Consider the following 10,377-nt stretch of genomic DNA (forward strand, 5'->3'; position numbering starts at 1 on the left):
CTCTCCCTCCTCTCCCTCCTCTCCCTCGTCTCCCTCCTCTCCCTCCTCTCCCTCCTCTCCCTCCTCTCCCTCCTCTCCCTCCTCTCCCTCCTCTCCCTCCTCTCCCTCCTCTTGACGCTTCACTTTATATACAACGTTCACATAATACAGGCGCGACCATTGCCCCCGGGAGATCCCGGGATCGATACCCATGAGGGTCAAAAGTCCGTCCGATGGTGGAAGGCATTGCGCCCCTAGTTGATGGACGGTGGTGACCTGGGATAAAGTTAACCTGCGAGCCGACCAGGAATGGAGTTGGGCCGCTGTCGACCGGTAGATTCCATTAGATGCTGGTGGTGGGTGCGGAACCTGAGCGATCCACTGAGAAGTTAACTAGGGTGACTGGATGAGGGTGCCCCGAAATACCGGGGAAGGCAGGGTTTTGCAGGGTAGCTGCCACGGGCGAAGATACACCCCCCTGTTTCACACATCATAATACAACGTTCATTATTACTAGTTCTTCTTAGGAATTTCTTCTTGTTACTTGACGCTTCACTTTGCCATTTTTCCGGGTATCACATCCCAGATGTCTGGTCGATTTGCGTCATAAGTACTTTTGTAACCGCCTTAAGCTCGGCCACTTCTTCACACTGCACATCTTCCGGACTTCTGCGCTTTGCATTTTACCATGTTTTCTCTATTATTCAATAACACCACCATGTTTTCTCTATTATTCAATAACACCGCGCCAAGGCCCTGAACGCAGGAACGCAGCGCCTCGTTATACGACGTTCCTTCCGGATTGCGCAAAGAGTAATTGTGTCTTAGTCCGACATGCTCGTCCATTTCATCCAACACCTAGGTTCTTGCCCACCTTCTAGAGGGCAATCCAACCTACCGTAGTGCTACTTATAGTTCGTGCTACAATAATTCGGGGTGCGCCACGAATATGTAGCACGTACAAATTCTAAGGTATCCTAAGGGACCGCAGCCCCGAAATATTGTACGCTCCGAAGCCGGTCGATCAAACTTCGCAAAAACTAGGATTTCAAGGCGGAAATCAGCTCTTAAATGTAAAAAATGTAGTCATAAACGTAGGACATGAACGTCGCTCGAAAACGTGCAAGACAGGCAACCCTGCTTCAATGCGGGATGAAATCGCTAGCACCAAACGCTCCGGTGAGCGACCGAGCTGGATTTGCACCAGTTAGGCTTGATGATGCTGTTGTTGAGGCCCAGCGTGAGCGAATGGAGCACGAGGAGGTTGCTAGGCGCGAGCGCAATGCGGTCAATGCTACGGCAGCCGGCGAGGCGAGGCTTGCGCTCACGCCGCAGCCTGGCATTCGACCTGTTGGACGTCCTCTTCAACAAATGAGCACGTCACGGAGCTGGATGCAAAGTTCAGCATGCTACCAGCGGACAAGGTGGAGGCCATGCGTGCAGCAACGGATTTCCAGAATTATCCAGAATTTGCTAGGGCGTTTCCAAAGTGCGAAAATGGTGAGAGACCATGAGCCTAAGGGTTCCCGGTGGAGGGAGACTGACTGGAAGCTGCAGTTTGAAAAGCCCCGAAACTTTGGAAGGGGCCCCGAAATTTTGTATCATGCCCGCAAAATCTGGTCCGGCCTTCCCCGAAATTCAAAGAGCACGTACAAATTTCAGCAAGTTTTTTGACCCCTCCCCGAACAAAGCGATCACGAACTATAAGTAGCACTACGGTATTCGTGGTTACGAAACCTCTCACGCATAAACGTATATGTCCATCTTATCACAGCATGCGGAGTTGTTATACTTGGATTCAGACTGATCGGCGGCAAACGTAGCAGCACTACGCCAGCTGGCCCGATGGCTCTACCCTTCGGGAGTCTGGAGCCCACTGTAACAACCACACACACTACGCAGCACGACCAGCAGCGGTAACTACGCGTTGCGAGTTTCAACGCACAACAAAGCAAGGATTACCTCACGCAGGACAATAATTGTCCAGCCCTTCAGAGAACCTTGCTAACTCCAAACGTGCAGAACTACTGCAGATGATACTTACAGCAGAGAATGAGTGAAACTCCTTAACTTAAGTTCACCTTATCCATTAAACACGTTTAGCATATCTGGTCCAAATGATAGCAGGTTTTGGCGCAAAGACAGGTAAACCGCACTACTGGAAACCGCCAGCCAACGGTTTTCCGGTAGAGCCTGCCGTCTTGTACGACTGAAATTACTGAAATAACGGCAGACGCAAGTCAAGGGGCATAAATCAATGAACAGTCCGGGAACTTCTATAACATTGCGATTCCCCAATCGTCCGGGCACCGCGGGGCGATCAATAGATAGATAGATCATTCGCTAGCTGCGGAGCCTAAACGGGATTACACTTATGATCCAGAAAAAGCTCCAGGTTGGTTTATCAATATTTATAATTCCTTGGTAAAACTATGATCGGCTGTTCATCTTAAAAGTTCTTGTTGGGCGCATCGATGGATGTTGGTTTTATGTGTCACCTGTCATGCCGACAATAAGCGCCAGCACCATCATCTTGAGATAAATGATACTCATTCGTGTGCTCTTTTCCAGAATGACAGCGTCTGTGCCCATGTACACGGCCTCAGTGCCCACCCATCTCAACACATCTCAATGGCGTCCTGCTTGGTCCGGCTTGTTCCATGCCCTGCAATATAGCCACAGGTTTCCGTAAGAATGATGAAGCGATTGGTTTTGCTCCTATCCTGCTGGCTGATGGTTATCTTGGGATGCCTACGTACGACTGCCAGCGCCGAGCGCAGTCTTCTCCAATCATACCTCGAGACATTTCCGCCTTACGGTAGGTCGCATCGCCCCTTACGGTGAGCTTTCGTTTTGTTTCCACAATCCTTGGCCCTGGGCGACATACTTCCAGTCGTGGAAACCAGAAACTGACTGAACATGCATGTGTGCCATCACTTTGTTCACTGTCCTTTTGTTAATCTCTTCCGCAGGCTGCAACCGCGACCCGCAGCAGTCCCGCTTCCGCCTCGACCCAGTCTACACCGTCAGCGGCAACCGGGTGTGCATGACTGCCCGCGTCGTGGACTGCGCCAAGCCGGGCTCGGACTGCTGTGACCCCAAGATTGATTTTTACAAGATCGAGCTGGACGTGAACAAGCAGTGCAAAGGCGCCGTGACGGGGGTCACGGTCAACGGAAAACCGGCTCTGGCACCCACGTTCGACCCCTACGCCACCAACGATACCAAGGCAGTGATTAAGCTTACGGTGAGAGCTGCTGAAGGCGATTGCGCACGACAACGCGTCGCTTGTCGGCCGACACCTTGGCTTGGTAGCGTAGGGACTACTAATCTTCCCCACTTGGTCCCTTCCGTCGCTTCCCTCCCCAGGGCCTGAATCTTGACCTGACGACTGCGGACGGCGCTGTGGTGTGCATGACGCTGGGCGGCTCGTGTCCCTCCATGGAGACACTCTGTGCGGAGGGCAACGGCTTCTGCAAGTATGCCGTCGTGCAAAGTGGAACGTGCGACTGCTGCCCTGTGGGCAAGCTGGGCTTCTTTGCGCCGCCACCATCTCCTCTTCCGCCCAGCCCTTCACCACCCAGCCCCTCTCCACCCAGCCCTCATCCTCCCAGCCCTCGCCCGCCGTCACCAATGCCGCCCAGCCCGCTGCCTCCATCTCCGCTTCCACCCAGCCCCTCTCCACCCAGCCCCTCTCCACCCAGCCCCTCTCCACCCAGCCCCTCCCACCCAGCCCCTCTCCACCCAGCCCTCTTCCTCCCAGCCCTCGCCCGCCGTCACCACTGCCGCCTAGCCCACTGCCTCCATCCCCACTCCCACCCAGCCCCTCTCCACCCAGCCCTCTTCCGCCCAGCCCTCGCCCGCCGTCACCACTGCCACCCAGCCCACTGCCTCCATGTCCGCTTCCACCCAGCCCTCTTCCACCCAGCCCGCTGCCCCAGCCCTCTTCCACCCAGCCCTCTCCCGCCAGCCCCTCTCCGCCCAGCCCACTGCCTCCACCCAGCACTCCCACCCAGCCCCTCTCCACCCAGCCCTCTACCACCCAGCCCTCGCCCGCCGACGCCACTGCCGCCTAGCCCACTGCCTCCATCCCCACTCCCACCCAGCCCCTCTCCACCCGGCCCTCTTCCGCCCAGCCCTCGCCCGCCGTCACCACTGCCGCCTAGCCCACTGCCTCCATCCCCACTCCCACCCAGCCCCTCTCCACCCAGCCCTCTTCCGCCCAGCCCTCGGCCGCCGTCACCACTGCCTCCATCTCCGCTTCCTCCCAGCCCTCTTCCGCCCAGCCCTCTTCCTCCAAGCCCTCGGCCGCCGTCACCAATGCCGCCCAGCCCGCTGCCTCCATCTCCTCTTCCGCCCAGCCCGCTGCCACCCAGCCCTCGCCCCCCATCACCACTGCCACCCAGCCCGCTGCCGCCCTCGCCAATCCCCCCCAGCCCCTCGCCACCCAGCCCTCTGCCACCGAGCCGTCCGCCTCCATTTGCGCCGCCATTCACACCAGTACGGATTAGGTCGCCGTTTCCGTTCTGCGAGTGAGTTTATCGGGCTGGCGTTTGTGACGACGTGAGCGTGCTAAGCGTTTGGTCTGCGACTCTGTGTATGCAACTGTATTGATTTCATTTACCCGTGCTTCTCTCCATTGCCCACGCAGTTGCAACCGCACCCTGCCTGGCCTGGTACCCTTCAACTTCGACAAGACACCGTCGCTCAGCCTGAATGGCGCCAACCGCCGGTACTGCCTGACACTCCGTACAGTGCCGTGCGCGGACCCTAGCAGCCCCTGTTGCGACCAGGCGCTCTCCAAAGTGGAGTGGTGGTCCAGAGAGAGCTGTCGCGGGTCCGTACGGGCCGTGTACCTGGACGGGATCAAGATCGACTCGCAGTGGGGCGTCAATGGGACGTTCAAGATCCCCCAGCTGAACATGGCCCCCAGCTCGGTTCCCCTCCAGGGCCGGCAGGTGTGTCTGGAGCTCTTGTCGGCGTCCACATGCCCCACCCTGGCTACCTTCTGTGCCAAGGGAGGCCAGGGTGCCTGCACGTATTCCATGTTTTCGGAAGACAAGGATTGCTGCCCGATCGGCACATTCGTAACGCTTGGCAGGCGCAGATAGACGGAGAGTTACTCGGTTTACTTATTTCGCTGGATGTTTAGTGCCAAATTTGCTAAGATTGGTGGGGAGCAAGGACTGCTGAGACATGCAGTGGGCTGTTGTCCGGGAAGTAGCAAGCGGTGTGTCCCTCTGTCTAGCTGTATTCGTTTGATGTCATGTTTGGGACGCAGGAGGGCTTAGGGTTGGACGCTGTGCTAAGCGCAAGAGAGGATGCAGCAGTGTGTGATCCGGAATGCTTGTGTGAGGTTGCGTGCAGGATATCGTAATGTATGCCCTTGCGGCCCAATGCATGTTTTAGAGCGAGGTGAGACGACAAGGTACATAAACGAATGAACTCAATCGGAATTTACGAGCCATCGCTGTTTGATCAATTGCGATTATGAGAAGCTTTTCGGAGCTGACTGTCTGTCTTAGGGTTTATGTCTGTGTATCTGTAAGTCTATCTGTTCCACAGATTGTCACTTGCTTCCCTAAGCTGCATACCTTATGATTCACCTCGGTCCATGTCACCGAGGCCACTTAGCTACCGCATGCATGTACGTATGATGTGTGATGTGTGGAACAGGGGGTTCATATCTTCACTCTGCGGCCGGTACCCTGCGAAACCCTGCCTTCCCCGGTATTTCGGGGCACCCTCATCCAGTCACCTTAGCCGACTTCTCAGTGGATCGCTCAGGTTCCGCACCCACCACCGGCATCCAATGAAATCTGTACGTATGTATGTATGATGCCGCATGCGATCAATGGTACTAACAACGTACTGCGCATTGTAAGGAAAACCAAGTCAGCCATACAGATATTTTTCTTCACTTTCCTTAGCTCGCGTCTGCCCTCATTCCTTGCTTCGTCGTCCGTGAGCATGCGCAGGCAAGTGTGTTATATCACGACTTCAGAAAAGTGAATGCAGATCCCGTGTATTGTGTGTGTGAGATAGATAGATAGATAGATAGGTTGATAGATAGATTGATAGATTGATAGATAGATTGATAGAGAGAGAGAGAATCCCGGATACATACTGCCTGAAGTCAGAGGCACAAAGAACGAAGTTGGAAATCGCCAAATACACACACAGACAGACACACACACACGGGGATAACCCAGGATGTTCCATTTGCATCGCCCGGGGTGCAGGCGGGGTGTGGGCGTGCAGGTGGGGGGTTGAAGGCGTCAGGTTAGAGGTGGTGTAAGGTTGTCAGGGAGCAGGGTGCGCAAGGGGCACATCAACCACCCTTCGGATAGCCCGGTAGACCCTCCGGGTAAACCTACCGAGGCCCCACCCTACCGACCGCTTGGGCTCCGGGTACCGATCGGTGACCCATCGAATGTGTGGCCTATGGAGGCTGTACTGGCCCATGTCTTGGCCCAGGAAACCGTGGCAGCATAAACCGGGTGGCCGCAAAGATTGCGGTGCAGTGCAACCCAAGGCACATCATGGAGCCAGGGCAGATCATCCTAGTGCATGGCAGTAACATACCTTACATGCTGGTGTGTTGAGGGCATGAAGCCCGGAAATAGAGCCTTGGAGACACATCCGCTCTAAATGATGCACAGCGACAAAACCCTTGAGAATGAGATGCACCTAGTGGTTGTATGTGGACCTTTTCAAGGTGATGTTTCAGTTCATTAAGATCTGTGGTTTCCTCAGACTTGTACACTGCTGGAAAGTCAAATGTACTGATATATTGCTGACCATCCTGTATTGACACTCATTCACGTATCATCACCTGCAGTTCAGTACATTGCTCATGCCCAAGAGGGACTTCCTTGAAATGCCTGGTGTGGTGGCTCATTGGTCAGGGCAGGGCAGGATGTCAGCAGTGACAGGCAGTAAAAGCGACAGTGCCCTTGTCCCAGTTGCCCGGGCGACAACTTGGTTGCTGTTGTGCCATGGGAATGATTCCTCGAATGGCGAAATGCCGTTGGCGGTTGAACTGGCCCCTGGGTCTGTGCATGCATGTTGTCTTGCCTGGGTTTGGGTCTGGTGGGGCGACCCGAACATGTGGGGGGAAACCCTAACCCTATGGCACTGATCGGGTCGGTAACCCATGGGTTACCCATCTTCAACCCCCGGTAGCCCACTGGTAACCCCCCTGTAAGGTCCTACCCAGCGGGAGGGGTAAGCGCACCTATGGTGCACCTCATTTTGCAAGACGTCTAGTGACACCCGAGAATTTTCCTGGAAGGGCGCCTTACACTTTGCCGGGTGTGACCGTGTTCAGGCTCAAACATCCGGATCTCCCGCCTAAGACCCTTGACACTCTTAGGAGCGCCTGCTTTGAAAATGAGCAGACTATGGATAGTATTGCATATGTCGTCTGCCCGGAGCTGGAATTAGCAGGTCGGGACGGTGCAGTTTAGCTACTGGCCGACCTTACATGGCCGCCCGTCGGCTGGTCCGCAAGCTCTGGGGGGCGGTAAGTGCCTGGATCTTTTTATATGAATGTTTATTGGCTTCGCTTGCGGCTTCTTGTGGTCACCAATGCGCTCGGTCTATGTACGCCGGTTCGTCCGCCTCCTTGCGTCTAGGCTGTGCGCCTTATCCTTAGGTTTAGGTTTCAAAACAAGACGTGTTGGTGAGGCAATGTTGACAATTGTGCACTCACACGTGATTGGTGGACATGTATGTTTGCATGTGTAGACAGGCGAGGCAGGCGCGGATGAAAGTGTATAGAGAGGCATGTGTGCGCACATAGCCAGGCGAGACAGGCATATGTGCTCACATGTGTGTGTGTGTGTTACATGGTTGGGGGGTGCGTGACCCCATACCTGTAAGACTACCCATACGAGCCGAAGGCCCAAGGGCATATGTGCTCACATAAACGGATGAGACAGCTGTGATAGCACGTGTAGGCAGGTGGGACAGGGTGGACACCCTACAAGCCATTGACACCAGCATACGACCCGGCATATGGTCGAGGCACATTTGCAAACGTGCGTTACCCTGTCTGTTACTCATCAGTAGTGTTACCCTGACCCCTTTGTAACCCTTCGGTAAGGGGTTACCCCTACCCCGGGGTTAGGTTACCCACCTCCGTACATATCCACATGGGTAACCACTTACCCCTACCCCTATCCCCTGGGTTACACTTAAAGGGGGTCAGCCCCCGTTTTATGCCATAGGGTAAGTAAGTGAATTGTGAGGGGATTGATGTATCAGGGATCTGTCTAATCGAAGGTTAGTATGCCATGGGGGAATCCATTTCAAAGCCCCACATTTGAGCCAATGCTTGGCAGGACGGAGACTTGGGATTCGTAAAGCTGGATGAGAATCCATTCTTTATTCCAAAAGAACGTACATCGGTTACTCCTCCCTCTATGGAGCGATCTTATGCTACTTGCTGGTCCAAACTATGGTAGCGTCCATTTAGCTGTTTCACAATTCTAACAATTGTCATTAATCAAACAGCAATGGCTCGTATATTCCGATTGAGTTCATTCACATTTTCACTGAGCGAAGGTGTCTTGTCGAAGTTGAAGGGTACCAGACCAGGCAGGGTGCGGTTGCAACTGCGTGGGCAATGGAGAGAAGCATGGGTGAATGAAATCAATACAGTCGCATACACAGAGTCGCAGACCAAACGCTTAGCACGCTCTACAAAGTCACCCCGCTTAACTCGCAGAACGGAAACGGCGACCTAATCCGTACTGGTGTGAATGGCGGAGCAAATGGAGGCGGACGGCTCGGTGTAAGAGGGCTGGGTGGCAGCGGGCTGGGCGGAAGAGGAGATGGAGGCAGTGGGCTGGGCGGCATTGGTGACGGCGGGCGAGGGCTGGGAGGAAGGGGGCTGGGTGGAGAGGGGCTGGGAGGAAGCGGAGATGGAGGTATTGGTGACGGCGGGCGAGGGCTGGGAGGAAGAGGGCTGGGTGGCAGCGGGCTGGGCGGAAGAGGAGATGGCGGGCTAGGGCTGGGAGGAAGAGGGCTGGGTGGAGAGGGGCTGGGAGGAAGCGGAGATGGAGGCAGTGGTGACGGCGGGCGAGGGCTGGGTGGTGAAGGGCTGGGTGGCAGCGGGCTGGGCGGAAGAGGAGATGGAGTCAGTGGGCTGGGCGGCATTGGTGACGGCGGGCGAGGGCTGGGTGGGAGGGGGCTGGGTGGAGAGGGGCTTGGTGGAAGCGGAGATGGAGGCAGCGGGCTGGGCGGCAGTGGTGATGGGGGACGAGGGCTGGGAGGAAGTGGAGATGGAGGCAGTGGGCTGGGCGGCAGTGGGCGGAAAAGGAGATGGTGGCGGCGGAAAGAAGGCCAGCTTGCCCACGGGTCGCACGTTCCACTTTGCAGGACGGCATACGGCTCATATAACGTATGAACGTAGGTGATCATGTGTTCTAGTATTCCACTTATAGAGTTGACAAATGGCTCTGAATAACCGATGGTTTTTAATCTTTGCTAAGAGCGCTTTGCTCCTGTGCAGCGCTATGGTGCTGCCAGCGTTTGCGCAAGATTTTAGCAAGAATGGTAATCATACCACAAAGAAGTACAGTGCAATTGCAACGCCGTTGCCATACAATTGGACTGTAGACATAACTTATCCCACCGACGACAAGGGCGGCCCCTTTCCATTAATTTTCATGTTCAACGGAATGGAGGCAAGTTTGTGTATCTTTCTTGATTCGTCTACGTTGGGCTCTTAAGTATATCCAAAGCTCAATAGCTAGGTTCTTCAACCGCGTGCGGAGTGGCGAATACACCTCCAAGGATTAATGAACTGGAGGAACGCACCCTATAGTAATGGCAAAAGGTCTTCATAACTACCCTTGCATGTAGTAGCGTTCCTCGTTATTTTGCCTGGACTCCTGAAGGAACCGGGAATAACGTAGCGGCTGCCTATTTTGATTATACCTCTCCGTAATAAAAAGCCTCTCCTTAATAAGTGTAAGTGGCCTGCTCCGTGCCTACCACGGGTAGGTGGATTTTGCGTGAGAGTAGATCCCTTGGTCGCCTTGAGCCTTGATCGCGATTTGCGGAATTGAAGCGATAATCTTTAGCCTCGGATGGAGCTCATCACAACTTGCTGTTCATTATATATAGGTGGCTGGATTATGCTTGTCATATCAGCATAGATCAAGCCATCTGGCTGCGGGTATTTCACGACGTAGCTTGCCGTGCCTTCCCCCCCTTGGCGCTCGGCCCCTCCATGTCACGTTTGCATGTATACTTGCCTTCCGTGTCGTACATCGATTGTAAAGTGCCAAGCTGCCTGGTACACCAAGACGGTGGAGCATGTGGCATCTTGGGGATACGTCATCGTGCAGTACACAACGGGCATTGGTTACCCTCTAAAGAATGGCGAAA

The 10,377-nt window shown here is 54.9% G+C and overlaps 2 protein-coding genes across 2 annotated transcripts in view; one reads left to right on the plus strand and one right to left on the minus strand.

The window, feature by feature from the left end:
- The window catches only part of VOLCADRAFT_95610 (uncharacterized protein), a gene marked incomplete at both ends in the record, with an annotated part of 7,220 nt that extends 636 nt beyond the window's left edge, over positions 1-6,584 (plus strand). The window contains 8 exons of the mRNA XM_002954693.1: positions 1,315-1,479; positions 2,802-2,819; positions 2,952-3,226; positions 3,349-3,475; positions 4,416-4,542; positions 4,631-4,937; positions 6,222-6,240; positions 6,457-6,584. Of these exons, the coding sequence (XP_002954739.1) occupies positions 1,315-1,479; positions 2,802-2,819; positions 2,952-3,226; positions 3,349-3,475; positions 4,416-4,542; positions 4,631-4,937; positions 6,222-6,240; positions 6,457-6,584 (1,166 nt within the window). The remainder of the gene's footprint in view (positions 1-1,314; positions 1,480-2,801; positions 2,820-2,951; positions 3,227-3,348; positions 3,476-4,415; positions 4,543-4,630; positions 4,938-6,221; positions 6,241-6,456) is intronic.
- Positions 6,585-8,534: 1,950 nt separating this feature from the next.
- Positions 8,535-10,377, minus strand: part of phV33 (extracellular matrix glycoprotein pherophorin-V33) — a gene marked incomplete at both ends in the record, with an annotated part of 15,841 nt that continues 13,998 nt past the window's right edge. Inside the window, one exon of the mRNA XM_002954741.1 lies at positions 8,535-8,597. Coding sequence (XP_002954787.1) covers positions 8,535-8,597 — 63 coding nt within the window. The remainder of the gene's footprint in view (positions 8,598-10,377) is intronic.

The sequence above is a fragment of the Volvox carteri genome, assembly GCF_000143455.1.
Source record: "Volvox carteri f. nagariensis unplaced genomic scaffold VOLCAscaffold_45, whole genome shotgun sequence".
Lineage (NCBI taxonomy): Eukaryota > Viridiplantae > Chlorophyta > Chlorophyceae > Chlamydomonadales > Volvocaceae > Volvox > Volvox carteri.